This window comes from Branchiostoma floridae, chromosome 12 (assembly GCF_000003815.2).
Source record: "Branchiostoma floridae strain S238N-H82 chromosome 12, Bfl_VNyyK, whole genome shotgun sequence".
NCBI classification, from domain to species: domain Eukaryota; kingdom Metazoa; phylum Chordata; class Leptocardii; order Amphioxiformes; family Branchiostomatidae; genus Branchiostoma; species Branchiostoma floridae.
The window spans coordinates 2,464,752-2,485,419 of NC_049990.1; the positions used below are offsets into that span (position 1 = coordinate 2,464,752).

Consider the following 20,668-nt stretch of genomic DNA (forward strand, 5'->3'; position numbering starts at 1 on the left):
GAATTGTGGCTTGAGTGTATAAATGTGATGCCACTTAAGATGTACAGTAAAGAAAGTTTCAGTATTCGTCTCACCGATGTTGTGCCTTTTGTCACAGACGGAAAACGTGTTATAAAGTTGTTATGGCCAAAAGAAAGTCCTGTTCAATGTAACGTTTAATGTGCCTTACATTACAATATAAGGAACTGTAGTGAACACCATGTATATTTACACCATTCTACAACCAGGCCAAGAATTCTTAACATGTATAGAACAAAACCTTTTGTCAGCATTGAATTCTTGCAGAAATGTATTGTGCCTTAAGCTTAACCCAAGAGTATGTTTTAAGTAAAGTTACTTCATGTATAACATGTTTATATAATGGTGTTGGTTTTATGAATTCTTAACATTTATTCCATGTATATAAAGATCCTTTATGACCAAAGTCTTGAGCAACAAAGATAAAATTTAGTCCAATACTAGATTATACACCAGAAATTGCTCTAATTCACTTCAAAGTGCCTTGTATACCACCTTTTTAAGAAAATGTTGTTTCTTAATCATATGTAAAAAATACATTATTCTGATACCACAAAGCACTGTGTAAAGAGAAAAGACAACTTTAGAAATAAAAACGTGGTTTGAGTTTTTAAAAAGTTGTGGTTGTTTCTTGTTACATTTCCTAACAAAGGATATCTTTTAGTCACAGAAGATGATAGTAATTTCAAAGAAGTTATTGCGTACCACTGACATGCTTATTTACATCATTACAAAACAACTGATGTATAGTTGACATAAAACCTTACAGCAGCTAACTAAGAATTTCAACCGAACCTTTAGACAATGTACGTGCCCTTTAGACAATGTACAGAGTCTCAACGAACCATTTTCTAGATATCTTACTTAAACATCGTCCACTGCTTATTGAACATTCTTATTCGTAAACTTCTTATTCTTCTTGAAACTTCTTCCCATTGAACATTGAGATTTGCTGCCTAGACAGCTTGTCTTGCCTCTTCACTCAGTTCCACATCTGTGCTACCTAGACATGATAAGTCAATGGTTCCAATAATTACAAGGGAAAGGAATATGGATTAATAATATGGCATCAGGTTATGGCATCTACACATATATTAGCAACAAAATTCTGTGGGGTAAGTTTCTAGAACTTACAATGAATGAAACAAAGAACAGAAGGAGAAAGCTTGTTATGTGAATCATTATTATGATCATACTTTGAGTATTCTATTAGAAAGAAGAGAAATTTTATCTAAATAAAATGCCTGAAAGCACCTTCAATCTGCTGCATATTCTCAGCAGGTTTGGGATTGTCCGTCACGACAGGAGACCTGCCCTCCCCCGCATCAGCCCCACACATGGACCAGTCCTGGCTATCATCACCCGGGTTCTCCCACTGACGCAACCTGGGAGGGGGGTAGATTTGAAATAAAACAATTAATGGAGGGAATATATATATATTAGTCAAACACAAAGTTTCCTCCCAGCCCTCTGTTTTTAGTCAGACCTCTTTCATAGCTGGCTATGGCCTCCCAGCCTTCTCCAGACCATAGTCTGGAGTTAGTCGCAAGCAAGGTCATTCGAGGTTGGGAGTTGTGTGGCCAAGTACAATTTAAGTCATATGCAAAAGCAAACTTTACATTTCTACGAATCAAAGTCAGGAAAGTCATTTCTACTGTAAAAGGGGGAAAACTGGAGCTAGAATAATTGTAGGATGATTCCAAGCTACTCCAAACCCAGTGCTGAGATTGCTTCGCAAGTGGTCAGGAACAAAGTAATGGGAAGGTCCTGATTTTGTGACAGGGGGCTGAATATTTCCATTTTAGATGCCTGCTAACCTTTGCAGCTTGGTCTGCAGCATGTTGTAGGTGGTGTTGGGTTAGTGTGAGTGTTATACTAACCTTTGTAGCTTGGTCTGCAGCATGTTGTAGGTGGTGTTGGGTTAGTGTGAGTGCTGTACTAACCTTTGGAGCTTGGTCTGCAGCATGTTGTAGGTGGTGTTGGGTTAGTGTGAGTGTTGTACTAACCTTTGCAGCTTGGTCTGCAGCATGTTGTAGGTGGTGTTGGGTTAGTGTGAGTGTTGTACTAACCTTTGCAGCTTGGTCTGCAGCATGTTGTAGGTGGTGTTGGGTTAGTGTGAGTGTTGTACTAACCTTTGCAGCTTGGTCTGCAGCATGTTGTAGGTGGTGTTGGGTTAGTGTGAGTGTTGTACTAACCTTTGTAGCTTGGTCTGCAGCATGTTGTAGGTGGTGTTGGGTTAGTGTGAGTGTTGTACTAACCTTTGTAGCTTGGTCTGCAGCATGTTGTAGGTGGTGTTGATGGCAGTCTGCAGTCCATGGATCATGTCATTCTCTGCATAGAACATCCTACTGTGGTCGGAGGGCAGGAAGAAATCAGCAAGTACATAAAGAAATGAATGGGTGAATGAGAGTGATGATGAATGAATAAATGAACGGATGAATGAATGAATGGATGAATGAACAAATGATCTAATTAATTGATGATTGATCAAATGATTGAATGAAGGAAGTAATCTGTATCTACTGTAAATGCAGAAATGTTCGCGGTGGATTAATGTTCGCGGTTTTTGCGGCGGCCGCTTCCCGCGAATTTAAAACCACCGCGAACATTTTTCTATAACAGTAAGAGACTACAATGCATGGTGCTACCGCGAAATTAAAACCACCGCAAAAAGTCCATTTACCCGCTACCGCGAAATTAAATCCCCGCAAACTTAAATGCATTTACAGTATAATATAGCCAGTATAAATGCCCTTTGGTGTAACAGACCAGCTTCACAGGCAAAGGAAGGAAGGAAGGAAAGAACAGACGAACAAACAAAATGAATAAATGAATGAATGAAAAATACAGGTCTGCCAAGTCAAGGACCCACTAAACAGTGCAACAAAACTTTTAAAGTTACTGTATTCTACTTACAACAGAACAATTCCAATAAAAAATCCTAAACATAGTTTCCTCAAATAAAATCGATAACAAGCAACCCGACAGATTCAACATGTTCTATGTTTTTGGTCACTGACTCACTACAAGTTCTGCTGCATCTCATATGGAATAAGGTCCTCCTGTGACTCATCCATGGATGTATCTGGAACAGTTTGGGTTTATTCACAGCAAAAAAAATTACGTTATAAAAACTGTAGGTGACATCTTCCTAAGACCAAAGAACCGAAGACCTTTGCAACAGTCTTCAAAAATTTACCTTTAAAAATATGACACTGTTAGAAGAAAAATTTCTATTAACTGAAACAATGCAAGTTTTACATTCAGTTGCAAAGAAGAGCTGCACATTTCATTCCTTTGCATTGTAGCAATCTTCGAGAAAATGTCCCCTGTACCCAAACTTTAGCATCTGTTCCATACTGAGAAGTTTCAGGGATACAATTGACGAAAAATGTAAGAGTACTGCTGCACAAGTAAGTAAAACTTGCTCACCAATCCCCTGCTGTAGCTTGATGTCATTGAGTCGTTCTGTGAGAGCTGATACTTCCTCTTCTTGTTGTTCAGCTGTCAAATGACAATGATTGATCAATTTTTCTCATGATTTTCTCCAGTGGAAAGCTTGTTTTGCACAACACGAACTTTTCAGCACCAGGGACAGGACCGGAAGAAATTCTAAGTCCCTTGTCAGTGCTAGCGATCAACCACAAAATACTAGAATCGGGTTTTTGCTAGGGTTGGTCAGATAACAGGAATCTTAACATTTTTTTTTCATATTAGGAGACTATAATTACCTAATCTTTCAGCTTCTGTCTTCATGGCTTCAAGATCCAGAAGCTCTTTCTCGATAGACTCAGCCTTCTAGGAAAAGAAACAAGCACCACATGGAAGTCAAAATTTTTCAACAAAATTTTACTGCACCCTTATCCACATTCTGAACATTCTGGAATACTTCAACCTTTCTTTCCAAATTTTCTCTTAAGTTTTCCTTCAATGTCGACATTTTAGGAAGTTGCAAATAACATTGTGGCAGTGTCATGAAAGAGGCAAGACTTACGAAGTATAGCCAGGCATGATGAGAGGCATCAGTCAATTCATCCAGCTGACTCTCAAACTCGCGACTGGAGGAGAAATTTCAGACATTGGGATCTATCAATCAATCAATCAATCAATCAATCGTTCATAGGAATCAACTGCATCAACATATTAGGCGATAAATAAAGTGTGGGACCAAACAAAGACAGTAATACTCTGGTTAGTTTAGCTTTAGGTCTGTTTGAGCGGTTATACAATGTCGTGAACTGACATTCCCTTTCCACTATAGTGTTGTGTGACCAAAACTCCAACAGAATACTCTTCGAATTCCATAGATACAAAACTAATCTTTAAAAATATTTTGTGTGTTTTGCTGTCTTTTCAATTACTCTATTATTTTTGCATTATATTCTAATCTAAAAAGTAAGGATCAAAGAGTCTAATTAATGCAATCAATGTGCAGAAAACAGGGGCCTAACCAAAATGGTACTAAAGCTATCTATATGGGACAAAACACTAAAAACACCAAATTTTTTGTTGTAAAAGAAAAGTTAATTAGGTGAACCTCACCTGTACTGCCTCTGCCTCTGTACCTCCTGCTCAATGCTGGAGTTAAGTTCTGTCAGACTGGCTCGCTTATCTTGGTTCACTTGTTCCTGACTAAAGACAGAATGTAGAAACTTTAAGAATGGCAAACCTGGTCAGCTTGAACACTACTCGTATTTAATTTTGTTATGAAATGACACTGACGAAAGACATTATATGGTGTCTGAAACATCTGACCATATAAACAATCATATCCAGTTGCTTGAGTAACTGCTTTTCAGCATAAATTTATTGGTAGATTAAAAATCTATTGACTTCAGTCAGCGACTCAAGTAGAATTAAATACCCCATTTTCAATATTGTTATTCAACAAAGAAAGTATCTTTGCTATTCCTTACTTATCTGCCATCTGCTGTGATTGGTCCACCTTGTGCTTTGCAATTTTTAAGGTCTCTAGAAGTGTAAAAAGAAAAAGGAGAAAGTTTAGTGTCTCTAAAACACAACAGGATACGGCAGCGTACAATACTACGTTTTCACATGCACACACACACATATGCACACACACACAAACACATACACTCACTTGTGTGCACAGCATACACACACACACACACACACACACACACACACAGATTCTCTGTGTTTGTTTGTTTGTTTGTTTGTTTATTTCGATCATGTGTGTTTGTAAAGTTGGAGTGGAACGTTTAAACGGGATTACCCCACTTACCAACCATCTTGTTGTAGAGGACAGAGATCTGCCGATGCTGTTGACTCACTGCAATAGGAGAAAGAACAAGAAACTGGGCTATCTAAATGTCTTAGAAAATGCACAGCATTGGTCAGAATATATAAAGTGTAATAATGCAATAATGCATTCAAAAGAGACAAAAAACATTCAGAAAAAGAAAGTAATCCAGTGCCCAAAATACCCACTTGCTCACTTGCAAATGCAACCACATTTTGCTTCGCACAACTTCATTTAAACCCAGGTTGCACACTGCACAACCTGAAATTTTGCAGTTGGAACACTGCTTTTGCCCTATCTATGTGCATAAGTTTTACAGCAGCCAGTTGGAAAGACTGTAACTAGAAGAAAAGATAATGTATAAGTAGCTGATTTGAAAGTAATTTTGGAAGTGGGACAACCTGAAATTTTGATGGCGGCGACCTGGCTTTTGACTCGGGCGGCAACCTGGCTGAAAAAGTATTTCGAGCACTGTAATCTTCTTAACAAACTGTATTGTTTAAGATATATTTCATATTAAACTGAATTTCAAACCCTGACCTTCATCAAGTTTGTTCTCTGTCTCCTTCGTCCTCCTCTTAGCTTCAGCTAGTTCATGTTCCAGCAACGACTTTTCTGCAAGGAAAATGTATCACCAAATGTCCAACAAACTAAAACTCTTTGTTTGCTGACTTTGTTCTGATATTTTCTCTTACAGACTTTTTTAGGAAGTCATCCTCAAATAAAATATCTCATTCTACATATTCATAATTTCATAGGAACATGGATCATACTTTGAAATGTGACATATTCATTCACATTTTCAAAGATGTTGAGATTGCTTTACTGGAAGCATAAAATCATTTCCTTATCAATCATGTATTACATGAAGAAACATGCCAATGAACCTTGATATTGTTGATGATACTTTATCTGTTTTGATATACTAGTATACAATTGCACAAGAAGAATTAGCTTAGCACCTTTAAATAGTTAAATTGTATCTTATTGCTTTTCTGTATATGCCTGTTATGTCTGCTATCAGTGACCTGTACCTAGCCTGTTGAGACATGAATGTACAATATATTGTCAATACGAGCAATCGCTGTTATTGTTTACATCCGGGGTATTCGGCGCACGAGCGCTGACTGGTAGGCAAAAAGCGTTAGGAGATCAGATTACTAATTAGCATACCGGCGCGGAAGCAGATCGTACTGTTTACGCGAATTTGCGCATTTTCAGCCACGTTTTTATCGCATCCATGGGATTTTTTCAGATTTTGTATTTTTTTCACTACTTCTTAGTCTTTTTTTTTTTTTTTCTTGTGTAATATTTTGGGAGAAAATGACCCTTGCCCTCTTGACTTCCGTCATGTGTTTCCGGTTGTTTTGATTTTCCCGCCGTACGGGCTTTCTGTCATCCGTTCCGGGCTGTTATATTTCTGTTCCTAATGTGGTTTAATTAATACGTTTAATCAATATGAGTTCTTCAAACAGCTACATTAGCTCTTTGGAGCCTAATGACCGAACCAGGTATTTTGAGAAATTAATGGTAAGTGTCGAAGACGCCGGCGATAGTTCAAACCCGGAAGTGACTGGTTCGGCGGTGACTGGTGACGGTGTACGCCTACCTGACCCATACAGTCTGACAGGTGAGGATCATGTGTACATGTGTTTCTAGATTTTGATAAGGTAGATTTTTGTGTCAGATAAAGGTTACAAAAACATGAGTAAGTGTAAATGTGTTTGTTGCTAATCTCTAGAAATTCTGGCTACGTAACGTTATGTTTATTATCATTTGTATGTTATACAGGTTGGAAGGATGATTTGAGCCTCTGGCCAGATACGGACTATGGGTGCATCTACACCTACCTAATCGAGGCTCCAGGTCCGTTTAACGGAGAAGCCATGAAAGCCTATAAATCCCTGGAGGCGTACAATCTCTTTATAAGTGGCCATGTGAGGGAGTGCAGGTACCACCCTATTGGAAAAAATGTGAAGGTCTGCTTCCTTAAGGCCAAGGTTGTGCCAGGTGGGTGTTGGAGTGCATTGGAACAATATTTCTACTTACATGTACCTGTAGTGAGAACTCTTGAAGATGAAGAATGAGATGCGTGATTAGTATTTAACTGTCAGATACGTTTTTATATTTACTGTATTATCTTTTTTTTCTGTTACATTTGTGTTTCAGGACAGAGAGTAACAGAGACTCCTCACAACCCATGGGTGTGTTTGACCAAAAAAGAGGGTTATGTCATGGCAGCTCACTGCACTTGTATGGCAGGGTAGGTAATATAACTGCATTGACCATCATATCCAAAAAGTCACATTTTTATCTAACAGTGTTCTCGTCAGATGAGGTCCATGGCAAGAAACAGTTTTAGAAATAATGAAAGTCAAACTAGTACTCACCTGTAAATGTTCCTCCGTATATTTCCAGGGAGGAGCGACCATGCAGTTTGTATGTGGCAAGATAACTGTCTTAATTTTTTTCCTTGGTTCATGTTCTTGTGCTTGATGGTTTCCAGTTGTATTTGTACCTGTTGCAAATGCATTTCTTCTTGTTGATGTTCTTGTTGCAGGTTTTACTTGTTGATGTGTTTCGTTTTCTAGGTAATTTGGAGTTATCAACAGTTCCTGAGAGTGAGTATACTAACACATATCATCATGTAGATGTAGATAATGCTAAAAGAAATGTGTATATAGTAGAAATATTCAAATATCACAGAGACTTCCATAATGAGAAGATAAGGCAAATCTTTCATTGTACTGTGAAGCTGGCCAACTTATCCGTTCCTTTTACCATTAACTCTAAAATTGCTCCTGACTATAGTACCTATAATGTATACTCATTTTTTGTTATATTTCAATGTAGATTGGGAGAGGTCTGCAGCCATGTGGCTGCACTGCTGTTCGCAGTGGAGGCCTCCAGGTCTCTTCAGGAAAAACGGACGTCATGCACCAGCAGAAAGGCCGTGTGGAACAAATATTACAAAGATAAGGTCTGTTCATATTTGGGCATTATAATTGAGTAGAATTTTTTTCAATGTCTACAATTTTTTTGCCTAAGTAGACTGTTATAACTTACATTAATGAATGGATTTCTTTGCTTCTACAAAATCATGTGGCATTTACATGTATCCAATTCACAATATATAGCCCTACACTATAGATTTACAGCAATATAGTAGATGTTCCTAGCCTGGAGTCCAGCCTTGTTGTGCTTTAGTCCACTCCCAACGGTGGCTACCCCGTCAATGCCATGGGGTAGCGACCTTTGGGAGCGAACTAAAGCACAACAAGGTTGGACTGCAGGCTAAGATGTTCCTCTTTGTAAAGTGTAATATCTGACATGGCCACTGTATAATGCTTTTTCTCACATATATTATTGATAATTCATTTTGTGGATTATTTCTTTCAGGTTGATCCACAAAGGGCTGAGGACATGGACTTTTCGCACCCTAAACATGGAGTCCAGATCAAGAAGGCGCGCCGGAAGCCGCAGTGTGATGTGCCACCACTCAGTGAAGAAGAGGCCGCTTCTGCTTTCTCACAACTGAGGAAGCTGTGTCCCACTGCCAGTGCTGTCATTAAAGAGGAGGAGGACACAGACACAGCATCAGAAGATGAGTCAGATGTCAACACAGAGACGCTTCCCCCTGTGGTATACAGGTCTTGTCATCCAGCCAAAGTCCCTGTTACTAGTGTTAGTGTAGACAGCATCCTTGAGGATGTTCGGTGCAACCCCGAGCAAATCACAAACCTCAACAAAGCTACAGTGGGGCAGTCCAAGTCTGCTTTATGGCGTCAGCAACGCAAGGGTCGTGTGACTTCTACATCCATGCATGATGTCCTTCATGCATCAAACCCCACCACTGCAGTACGGAAGGTCATGCAATATGACTGCAAGGATTTGAGCCAAGTGAGTTAACTGAAAACTAGTACAGTGTACACTTGCAGGAAGCCATTTTTCGTAGGTAATTAAGGCACACAAAGAGACAACATTACCCTGTATATTGGAACATGTACCATAATAATCCCAGAGCAAGTGTAGCTCTGATCTTTATTTGGATTTAAACAATACCAGGAGTCTAAATATTTCTGCAAAGTGTGACAGTCTAAATGTTCAGTCAATGCGAGATAGTGTCATATTAGAGATGTAATTCATTTGTGCTTTCTATGTCAGAAATTCTAAATAGGGAATTTCACTTTCAGGTTCCAGCTATACAATGGGGGATGAAACAGGAGGAGAAGGCAAGGCAACAGTACCTGGAAGCTACCTTGTGCATCTGCAAGGATGTGAAATTGGAGGAAGTGGGGCTCATTCTCTACAAGGATTTTCCCTTCATAGGTATAGCTAATTTTGGCTCTTACTTCAAACTTATGAAGTATAGTACATGTAATTGAGTACCAACTACACAATGTCTAATTGACTTATGATTTTGTTGATGTAACAATGAAATACATGTACTTGTTTTAACAATTGCACTGTATTCGTACCAAGTGAATATGTGCCATTTGCAGCATTTGGCAAGTATCAAAAGTAAGTACATTATGTTCATGTTTGAAATATCAGAAACTTTGCCACTAATTTGAACATTACTGTTGTATATATAGGTGCATCTCCTGATGGGATGAGACAGTGTTCATGCCATGGAAGAACTGTGATTGAGATCAAGTGCCCATACAAGTACAGGGACATCTATCCTGCTGCAGATCTGTGTCTATCAGATGCCAACTACTGTTTAGATAAGGATTGTAAGCTAAAGACAGGGCACAGATATTACACCCAAGTCCAGACACATATGCTGGTTACCGGTGTCTCAACATGTGATTTTGTAGTGTGGACTAATGCAGGCATGGTTGTAGTAAATGTTCCAAGGGACCAGTCACTGTTAAATGTAATGTTGTCTACATGTGTCCAGTTTGTAAAGTCCAGTCTTATCCCTGAGATACTGACCCACAAGTTACAGTGTGGAGACTCTGGAGTAGATGTGACTTTCCAGGAAGATGATGACCCAAACAAACGTTACTGTTCTTGTCAGAAACCAGCATATGGTAGGATGGTAAAGTGTGATAACAATGAATGTGAGTCAGAATGGTTCCATTACAAATGTGTTGGCATCAAGAGAAAACCAAGGGGCCATTGGTTCTGTCCCAGTTGTCAATGCTAAATCCTACTGGACAGTTTGAAATACTAAAAATACTAGTATAACAATAGAAGGCATTTTACAGTTTTATGTCATGTTTTAAAAAACTAATGTAAAACAAGTAAGAATTGTACTTTGTGGTATACTTATTATATTGTAGTGGGCTTCCCAAAAATTTGTTTTGTGTCCCTTTAACATTTTACCTTCAATCTCAGTATTTTGATATACAGAAAAGGCCAGCTCGTGCAGACAACATTGCCATTAAAAATTACTTGATTAGCTTTGGAAGTAAGTTTGTAAGAGCCGCACAGATAACAACACTGTCACTGAGTAGAGGGGCAAATGTTAATGGACAGATTTGGCTGAGAATTTGGAAGTTCTTGATTCTTTCAATTGCACGTTCTACATGAATTCTTAGAGTTGATATCTGTCTGGCATCTTGGACGATACGCCCCGGGAGTTGTTTCCTTCCTGTGGTAAATGGTGGCATAACTAGTGTTGCTCCTTTCAGGGCAAGTTCCTCAGAAATGGTGAATCCCCGATCTGCCATAATCATATCACCATATTCCACTTTGTTATAGAAACGACTTTTTAGCGTAATGTCTTTATCAGAAATTCTTCCACCCCAGGAACTGGACAGAAATGACACTGCTCCATAAGGTGTAATACCTACCAGAAATTTGAACGTATGATGGTGTTTGTAGTTACTCCAGGTCTTTGCTCGGGTCTTTAAATTGTATGGCCTCTCAGTGAAAATCTCTGAGCAATCAATGATGACTCTACAGTTTGAGTATTTTTTTTTCCGAAAATTTTTGGGAAGATTGCGCTTTACGGTTTCCTTGGACGGCCAATGAATCAGGAACTTTAGTCGGACAGCTAAGATTGGAATACAACGGTTTATGACTTTTGAAACTGTGGAGGCAGAAACACTAAATCTCAAAGCTAGATCAGCATTTTTGAGGCCTAGTCTCAACTTCATGAGAGTCATGAGTATTTGATCCTGCTGACACATGGACTTTAGAGGAGCAATGAAATCACTAACAAGTCTAAACACAAACATAAACAGTGCAACAGTAGGTATTCCAGTGAAGAGCTTGCATTTTGCATCTGTGAGATTGGAGGCTGATGTTGATGATTTCTTGATTTGTTCTTGAAGGTGATCACGTTCTTCCCTAAGGTTGTCAGCTTCACTTTGAAGGGACTCGCAAAACTGTTCCAACTTACATTTCTCCTCTTGTACTTTTGTGAGCTGTTCTCTCAGAGTCTCTACACTTTCAGGAAGGGGGTCTCTCAGAGTCTCTACACTTTCAGGAGGAGGGTCAGCGATCATTTCTTCATCTGAAATAAAGCAAATCCGAAGTTCAATGAAAGTGCTATGTGATTATGAGTGTCATATATCTGAACTGAACTGAATGTTCTAAACTCTGATTCATATGTATGTATTGTTGTTTCAATATTTTACTCATGCAGGTTGCATGCTTCTCTACTTGATTCACATCTATATCCCCACTCCGAAAACCAAGCGGATAAACTTTGTAGCAAGTAGTCTTGTGTGTATGGTATGTGATTCATGTTGAATAAGTGACAAGTGATAGATTTACTTGTTGAGCAAGAATGATAGATTAAACTGTTGATCAAGAATTTATATGTTTAGGATTACTGATTGTATCCATTAGACACTTTTCTTATTCCCTCTGTAATGCCCTTACCATTTAGTGATGTAGGTGGGGCTTCATTCTCTGATGACACCCGCAGCCTTTTTGCTGCACGCATATACCTGCAAACAATGAAGCATGTTGTAAGTTGTAAATCAAAGTTGCATGCTTTGTTTCCTACATACATTCTGTTAGCATAGCATTTAGTGATTACTGCTGTGAATGTTATGAAATATAAAACATTTGACTAGGTGTAAACTCTAACATGAGTAACTTACAGGATCTTTGTGAGATTTAACTGAATCCTTGGTAAAACTTTCATGGTCATCTTCTCAGGCAAGGAGGTAGAGTATAGCAATGTTTCACACAGGCATGAACAGCCTGCCTGCATGAACAGCATGAGCAGTAAATCAAATTTCAATAAAGAAACATTGAAAACCCCAATGTTACCTACCGATCTTTCTTGGCAACTGGGTTTCTTGAACGATTGCAACTTGCTGAGGTTGGGAGGTTAAACAAGCTTGGGACGTAATCTGGATCTGCAGGGTCTTTAGAAGGGTTCCCTGCAATGCAAGAAGCAAAGAACTTGTCAGTATTATAAACATGATTTTAAAATGAGGTGGCAATTGGTCTTGTGGTTAGGGTGTAGGACTCATAATCCAAAGATAAGTATGAGTTGGAATCCCTGATAGGTCACTTTGTTGTAGTGCCCTTGGGAAAGGTACTTAAACCATACTTTACACCTATTTCCTCACTTCACTAAGGTGAAAAATGAGTACCTGGCTTCGGCTACACACCTCGGCATGTTAAACTGAAAGAACCCACCACACTTATCGAAAAGAGCAGGGGATCATCCCGGTGTGAGTGGATCAAACTCCACAGTCTGGTTCTTTCTTTCCCCTGCACTATCCCACAATGGTCCGGACCAAGGTGGAGGTCTACCCGCTGGGGGCCTCCCCACACAATATGCTCCAGTAGGGGCCATCTGGGGGTATTCCCATGTAGATGTAGATGATTTTAAAGACATTTTAAAACATTTGTAGATGTCTTCGTCAATCAGTTAAGTGATGTACGTTATACTTCTGGTATACTATATATGTATACGTCCATCCCAGATACTTTACCACTATTTATAAGTCAGACCCCCCCCTCCCACGTGGACGCGCTGTAAAACTTTGATACATGTAACATTAATATTCACTATCCTTGATATGGCATGAATCAGCGACAAAACTTACTTAAGCTTTCCGCAGATGTGTAACGAAAAGTACACTATTACATCACGAAAAATGTATTTATGCAAGGGGGACAACAACAAAATATAAAACATATAGATCACAAACCTGAGATGAAATGGTCGCTGCACACTCTCTCGTGGCCTCGTGGTGTCCACGCCGCGGTCGGGTTTTTCTTTCCCTGCTCAAAATCTGACCTTTTTAAGGCTCTAAGCCATGCAGCCCTTCGTCCTGGTTCCGCAGGGATTCTAAAAAACTTCTTTCTACTGCCTTTATCCTTCCGGTTAGTACAATTCAGCGCACAACAACTGGTCGGCATGTTTGCGTTTCCCGCGCGCAACTGGTGGGCGAGGAGGGTTCAGCCCGCCTCCTCGCCCACCAGCAGCTTTTTGCCTACCATGACGTCACGTGACGTAACCGTGACGTCAGCGCGATCGCTCGTATAAAGGTCATTCTTTCATTTATTTTCAGGACAATTCTGGGACGATAGGGAAAAAAGTAAATTCGGAGGCCTGCTCACCTTTCTGCAGTTCGCGCACACTGCTGAGGAGGTCTTCCACTCGGAACGGTTCTTTCACACTCATCGTCCTAGCCTCCACCAGCCCTTCCTATTTAAAGTAAATACGGATCGTACAATATCAAGGACCTTTTACAATTCGGCAAAAAAAAGGGAATAAATTATTGGCAAGGAAAGTCAGTCAATGCTAAGGTAAAAATAATAACATTTCCCCTCGGCTCCGGCCGGTTGAACCTTTTACCGTCGCCAAACTAGAGCAAACTACTAGTAGTATTCTCCCTATTAAATAACTTGAGTAGTTGGTCTGGAAAGACTATAGTCATATAGAATAACCGTAGGTCTGATTTCGTCAAAAGATCAACTTTTAAACTTTTTTACACCGTTCAGAAATCAAAACAAAAGTTCAGTATCTTTTATTATGGAACAGAGCAATCTATACGTCATTTTTATCTCCCCATTTGACTTACGAAATACTAGTAATAGAAACACGAGAGCACTACCGGTCTCGCCCCCCTCCCCCTTTCAACAATCGTCGCCGGTCGAAACTCTTCGAAAAAGCTTTATATTTTGGGCCTTCCAAACAAATCGACAGCAAACTAATCTTCATCTGCGACGGAGTTCATCAACGGCGCTTCCAAGATGCACCAAAAGAAGTAAGAAATCCTTATCTGAAGGCGGGCACCTGAAAACGTCCCTCTCCTGCCGTCTGTGGTGAATGTCGTCTGCTTCGAATTCAGAACATACGTTTCGCGCCAAAATACCTTGCATCTGATTGGTCCATTGGAATCACGTGAGTATGACGCAACCTTATCCAAACCTGGAAGGCTACTGAAGGCTACAGTATGTGCATCATATGATAATATTGAAACTCAAAAGTCAGGAAAATTTTATTCTTTGAGTGTAACTTAAAACTTTTAATTCAAATGTCCATGTTTCCTGTGAGGACATCCACGAGATACAAATGTAGCTTATGTTCATTCATAGACAATAAAAATCCTTCAACAGCAAAATCAAATCACTGTAAAAATACGTTTTGTATTATCAATTTACAGAAATCACCAGAGCATATTAAACGACATAGAAAGTCAAGAACAAAAAATAAAAATGAATCATTCCGTCCCACACACAATGAAATATCAGGATGGCAACAGCTGGAGAACAATGAGTTGATAGCTTTTATTTTCTCAGATAAGGCAGATTTTGGCGAGAGGACTCACTGTACGGATGTGGTCAAAACTGACAACCAAAACAAGCTTAAGGTTCTGCCGATAACAAACTACTGTGAGGTAGCAAAAGACCGTTCAGTTTTTGCAAAGCATACTTACTATCAAGCTAGGGCTATGGTACAGACTAGCTATCATATATAGGAGTTCGTGTCCGACACATTCTAAAAAGGACAAACTATCAGTCTCCAAGCAGACCCTACGGTGCCTTAGAGATAGTATCAAAGCTGGCCAAGGAGTATTGCCGGCATGCCAGCCAAAAGGAGTCACTCGGGCACCGGTGCCAGCTATACTGGCCAGCTTTGATACTATCTCTAAGAAAGCGTAGGGTCTGCTTGAAGACTACAAACTACACCATAAAGCAAGGTAAGGGCCTGCTTTAACATAGAAGATTTAATAATTGCAGCTATTCCCCCAAGTAGACCAGCATGGCTCTTGTTAAACTAACCTTTATTCATCTACCAAATCGAGTATGCCTCCCCCATGCCCAATCAAGAGGACTTGAAGACTATTAAATGCATTTTTTTCCTCAGAGCTAAAAACAAATATTGGCACATTACACTAAGCATAAAAGGACACAAGGAAATTACTACTTTCTGCCTAATACTAGTAGTCACTAGCTGTAGTGCTTTAAGGATTTGGCTCAAGTCGAAAAATAAATTGACTGGAGTTAAGATTTTTCTTCATGGGCATGTGCATTTTCTACACGGGCTATGGACTGACATTTAACACAAATTTACGCGATAAAACAATAAATAATTAGAGCAACCAGAGTTAACTTGATACTCTTCGCAGTACTGGAATCTTTATCAAAAGTCAACCACTTGCAACATAAGAAGTCACAGCTTTTTATTCGTGTAGCAAAATGACAATGCTACCATTGTTACAAACTTGGCTACATTGTCAATATGCGATTTATTTGTAAGAGTCCAGGGTGGTGTTTGCCTCAATATTGTCCATACAGCCTCTGTTGTATCAGACAGCTTTTATTTTCTTTCTGTTTCTTTTTTCTTTTCTTTTTTTTTAATTTAAAAACGTGCATATCTTGAGAACTATCTAGGCATGAGTCCGCAAGACGATGTTCCGATTAGCGACCAGAGTTGGAAGTTGCAGAGAGTTGGAAGTTGGCAAGGTGCACTGGTGTTAGGGTAGATTTCCGTGCCGTCTTGTTACATTACTGTGAAGGAAAACAAAAGAGAACCATGTCATAAATGTGAACAAAAGAAAAAAATGATGAAAACATTAACTCTTCTTTGCAGTAAGTTACATTTTTTCTTTACCTACTGTTTTGGCCCTCATAGGCCATGTTGATTTCATTATATGGATGACTTATGTGGGCAGGCCAATAAAGAAAAAATTATCGCCCTCATCCAAAATTTGTATGATCCCTGAAGTCAAGAGGACATTTTTTTTTTCATTCCCAGCTGCAAACTTTCGTCAAAGGGCGGAAGGACAGGCGCTGGCTACAACCCTGCCCAGGCTAGATGCATAATCTCCAAGCAGATCCTACGGTAGCATAAGCTAGTATCAAAAGCTGGCAGAGGAGTGAAGCCGGCTTAGGAGTGTGTTTCACTACCAAGGCAAAGGACACTTCTTGGCTGACTAGACTCCTAGGCCAGTTTGGTACTACTGTAAATGCAGAAATATTCGTGGTGGATTAATGTTCGCGGTTTTCAAGGTGACTACCGCGAACATTTTTCTATTATGGTATTAGACTGCAGCCTATGGTGTTACCGCGAAAAATTCCCTTTTCCCGCTACCGCGAAATTAAATCCCCGCGAACTTAAATGCATTTACAGTATCTTATGCCATCGTAGGATCTGCTTGGAGATTAAGATGCAGCCATTTCCAGACTTACAAATTTCTCCTCCAGCAGGCCGTCCTTGAAGAAGAGCATGTATGGGGTGACTCCATCCTCCCTGAAGTCCAGCAGGGCCACCATACCGTCGGGGTCCATCTTCTCACCTTAAGGGGAAACAAAAAGGGAAATCTCACATCCCAGTTCAGGGCTCGAAATACCACCTGTATATGTATATGCAGGTTAGTGCAGGTAAAATTGGACCTGTGCAGGTATTTCTGATGTCTATCTGCACCTAAAGTGCACTGGTATGTACTGGGTACATACAGGTTAGTGCAGGTAAAATTGGAGCTGTGCAGGTATTTCTGGTGTCTACCTGCAGCTAAACAACACTGGTCCATGTACTGGGTTTCATACATAAATGCCCTATGATGTACGCGTATCTGGATTGTTATTAGCTGCATTGACTGCTTAAGTATAAAAGATAGCAATGGTGGTGCAGACGCCCATTTTTCTCTACTATTCACTTATATTTTATGACTTACCCGTGAAGAATTGCCAGTTCTTGTAGTTGCCCATAATTTTCTTCAATGCAGGCCCTGAAGCCGCCTTGAAACCGTCCACCCTTTCCGGGTTGTTCTTTGTTAGATGATCCAGGATTCTGTCATCAAGGAAGAAAGACATCAGCACTACAGTGTTTGAAATACTCACTTGCACATTTGCAGATGAAACCATATTTTGCTTGGTGCAACTTTAGACCTAGGTAGCGCAGTGCGCAACCTGAAGTTTTGCAGTTGGAACACCACTTTTCTTCCAAATACGTGCAAAAGCTTGAGTATTTATTTATTGACAAAATGAAACATAAGTCACACATAACGTATAGATAATTTTGGATATTGCTGACTTGAACAGAGTAATAACTTGGAAGTGGGGCAACCTGAAATGTTGATGGCACGATGGTGGGTTCCTAAATTACAGTTCAACTATTTCATAAGTGTCTGTTGTACAAACACACAAGTGAAATTGTGCAAAAAGTCAGCTGACTGTGTACTCATTTATACATACCCTACTAGAAAATAGCACTCCAGGGCTCGAAATTCATTCTTGGGATTAGGCGCACCCAGCTTTAAAAATTGGGTGCACCAAAAAATTTTGGGGTGCACCACTTAAATGTAAGCAATAACCTAATAATTAAACTTAGCTGCAAGCTATTGAATTATTAAACAAGTACCATGACAGATATCTTTATTATCTTTCTAACACTTAGATGTCAAGAATATGATGTATACTAGTATACTTTGATATCTTTACATACATAAACCTAAGAAAATATTTGGGTGCACAGAAAATAATTGGGTGCACAGAAAATAATTGGGTGCACAGCTCCAATTTTGGGTGCACCTGGGTGCACATGCACCCAGTATTTCGAGCCCTGACTCCTTTAAGTGAGTCTAACTCACCTTTTGCTGTATGCCTTGATGTATATTTTGTAATCAGGCTTGGCATATTGGGTTTCTTGAAGCCTGTTAGCAAGGACGATGTTGCAGCCTTGCTTCGCGGATTCTTCCAGTCCCTCCCCTGCGTCCTCAGCGCTGGCGTTGCCTCCGATGGCGGACTCGTCAATGCCTCCCTTCTCAGTGGTCATCTAGAAATACACACATCACATCACGCTTTTAGCCAGGCATGCGTCCTGGCGTTTTTTGGACTTGCTTTTCTTAAAATAGCAAGAAATTGGACACAACAGCTGGTTATATTACAATGAACGATCCGTCACACCTAACTTTTGCACATCTATCTGCAAGCGTTCTTTAAAACCATAAAGAGAAGATGCCCCTACTGTGCTTGTTGATAACAAATTCCACTACGAATTTAATCTTGTTTGGTTTACATTATGCAGTTATTTAATGCCAATGCATGCAGAATCAGTGCATGTTTTGTCACCAAGGGGACAAATTCAATGACAGAAATTCTATGTCTATTTCTGGAATACTTCTAGGTTCTAGTTGTTCATTCAAGACAGGTCTCTATATATACTAGTATACAGCATACAAAAACCTGACAACTCAAGTTTCTAGTGAATAGTATCAAGTAACTATATTTCAAAGAACGCACTTACAAGACCAAATACTACAATAGTAATTAGTAGACAGGACTACATGCATTTCAAACAAAAGATTTGTTCATCCTCCACTTCAGTTTTATACAAGGTCTTCAAGTTCAAGTCTAACAGGACTCGTTACTCGTTGCAGATTCTAAAAGTATGGATTTCATCAGACGATTTTGTCGATGAAAACAGAAAAGTGAGGATTTTTTTTTTCAACTGTGTAACAGAGATTATGACCCCCCCCCCCCCCTCCTCCCTAACAACGGGCCATCTTGTCGTCTTCTTCAAGTTTTCACAAAAATCAGCAAACAAGATGCACGTACCTTTCCCTCGATCTCGTAGAAGAAGTCATCAATCAACTTGATCTTGTAGGAATCGGAGAACATTTCATCGCCTATGTGAAAAGAAGAAGAAAAAAGAAAGGGGGAGGGGGGCATTAGAGAACCAATTTCGTGTACTGTTAGATTAACGTTAGTAGAAACCTGAAATTTATCCTACCATCGTAACACAAATGAACAAAAAAATCACAAAATACTGATGTTAACTCTTCAGAAGACGTGTTTTGTGCCCCTTACCGGTGACGATGTCCCTATAGACGATCATTTTGGCTGGATGTTAGACGGATCCTGTTGGACGTACGTGTGGCAGTCAAGATGGAAGATCCGGAAAAGGACGAGAGCCGGCGATTGCGCAATGACGATGACTCACGAAGGGCGGCGGCATTCCACGAAGATGACGTCATCAGACCCGAGGGCTTCCGATGTCCTTTCTCCGGTCGTTTTTGTATTTCAGCTGACAGAAATTATGACGGTTGATAAAATAAGCGAAAGAGACAAAGAAATGATGGATTTGCAACTCTAAGTTTATGCTGATTGATTTGTTGCATATTGATCCAGGCTTCCCTTAGAAATCAGTTGATAAATAACGAGAGGAACGACCCTTATGAGAATTAGATTAATAAATAGATTTTTTTTTTAAGATTAAGTCGATTAACGTTTTTTTTTTTTCCTTTCCTTTACCCAGGAAATCTGGTATCAAATAAAGTTCTTATCACAAGTTTTGTATCTAGCAGCTCCATATAATAAGGAAAACAATTGGACTCCACCCGCTGGTATCTCAGTTGACAAGTTTGACTTGTTTTCTTTATTATATATCCAGGACAATAACCCCTTCCTTACGGCGTCAAAACTTCAAGAGGTGAAAAACTCTGATTGCTTTTCCCATTTCACTCATGTACTGTAGTTTTTCCTGATGATGATAAAGGGTAGGTTAATTTGCTAAGATAACGAACTTGGTTGTCCAGAGGCAATATTCCCCCATTCATGCATTCATCATCCTTCTATCGAAATATTCATTCATTCATTCATTCATTCATTCATTCATTCATTCATTCATTCATTCATTCATACATCTATCCATTGAAATATTCATTCATTCATTCATTCAGCCATCCATCGAAATATGCATTCATTCACCCATCCTTCCATCGAAATATCCATTCATTGAAAATTCATTCATTCATCCATCAATTCATCGAACTACTAGTATTCATTTATTGGAAATGCATCCATCCATCAAACTACAAGTATCCATTCATCCATTGAAATACTGTAAATGTATTTAAGTTCGCCAGGATTTAATTTCGCGGGAAAGGGGACTTTTTGCGGTGGTTCTAAGTTCGCGGTAGCACCATGCACTGTAGTCTCTTACTGCCATGGAAAATGCAG

The 20,668-nt window shown here is 39.5% G+C and overlaps 4 protein-coding genes across 5 annotated transcripts; 1 reads left to right on the forward strand and 3 right to left on the reverse strand.

Moving 5' to 3' along the window:
• Positions 1–326: 326 nt before the first annotated feature.
• Positions 327–15,691, reverse strand: LOC118427916 (inner centromere protein-like). Its single transcript, XM_035837881.1, has 13 exons — positions 14,499–15,691; positions 13,820–13,907; positions 5,822–5,896; positions 5,264–5,311; positions 4,935–4,989; positions 4,561–4,650; positions 4,013–4,076; positions 3,750–3,816; positions 3,451–3,522; positions 3,043–3,103; positions 2,277–2,366; positions 1,273–1,403; positions 327–1,021 (listed from the first exon to the last, which is right to left on the reverse strand). The coding sequence occupies exons 2-13, from the start codon at positions 13,881–13,883 to the stop codon at positions 975–977; spliced, it is 864 nt and encodes a 287-aa protein (XP_035693774.1). The 5' UTR covers positions 13,884–13,907; positions 14,499–15,691; the 3' UTR covers positions 327–974.
• On the forward strand, positions 6,657–11,443 carry LOC118427913. The gene is made up of 7 exons (XM_035837878.1): positions 6,657–6,911; positions 7,073–7,291; positions 7,451–7,544; positions 8,135–8,261; positions 8,681–9,181; positions 9,475–9,610; positions 9,877–11,443. The coding sequence occupies exons 1-7, from the start codon at positions 6,740–6,742 to the stop codon at positions 10,431–10,433; spliced, it is 1,806 nt and encodes a 601-aa protein (XP_035693771.1). The 5' UTR covers positions 6,657–6,739; the 3' UTR covers positions 10,434–11,443.
• On the reverse strand, positions 9,274–13,689 carry LOC118427915. Of its 2 annotated transcripts, XM_035837879.1 has the most exons (4): positions 13,408–13,688; positions 12,519–12,627; positions 12,119–12,186; positions 9,274–11,747 (listed from the first exon to the last, which is right to left on the reverse strand). In XM_035837879.1, exons 1-4 carry the CDS (start codon positions 13,616–13,618, stop codon positions 10,678–10,680), a joined length of 1,458 nt encoding a protein of 485 aa, XP_035693772.1. In that variant the 5' UTR covers positions 13,619–13,688; the 3' UTR covers positions 9,274–10,677. The 2 variants fall into 2 exon arrangements, with proteins under 2 accessions (XP_035693772.1, XP_035693773.1); XM_035837880.1 differs by lacking the exons at positions 12,119–12,186; positions 12,519–12,627 and having other exon boundaries at positions 13,408–13,689.
• Positions 15,692–15,871: 180 nt separating the features above from the next.
• Positions 15,872–19,708, reverse strand: LOC118427917 (translationally-controlled tumor protein homolog). Its single transcript, XM_035837883.1, has 6 exons — positions 19,517–19,708; positions 19,265–19,335; positions 18,298–18,482; positions 17,383–17,498; positions 16,898–17,004; positions 15,872–16,216 (listed from the first exon to the last, which is right to left on the reverse strand). Exons 1-6 carry the CDS (start codon positions 19,542–19,544, stop codon positions 16,214–16,216), a joined length of 510 nt encoding a protein of 169 aa, XP_035693776.1. The 5' UTR covers positions 19,545–19,708; the 3' UTR covers positions 15,872–16,213.
• Between the last annotated feature and the right edge of the window lie 960 nt (positions 19,709–20,668).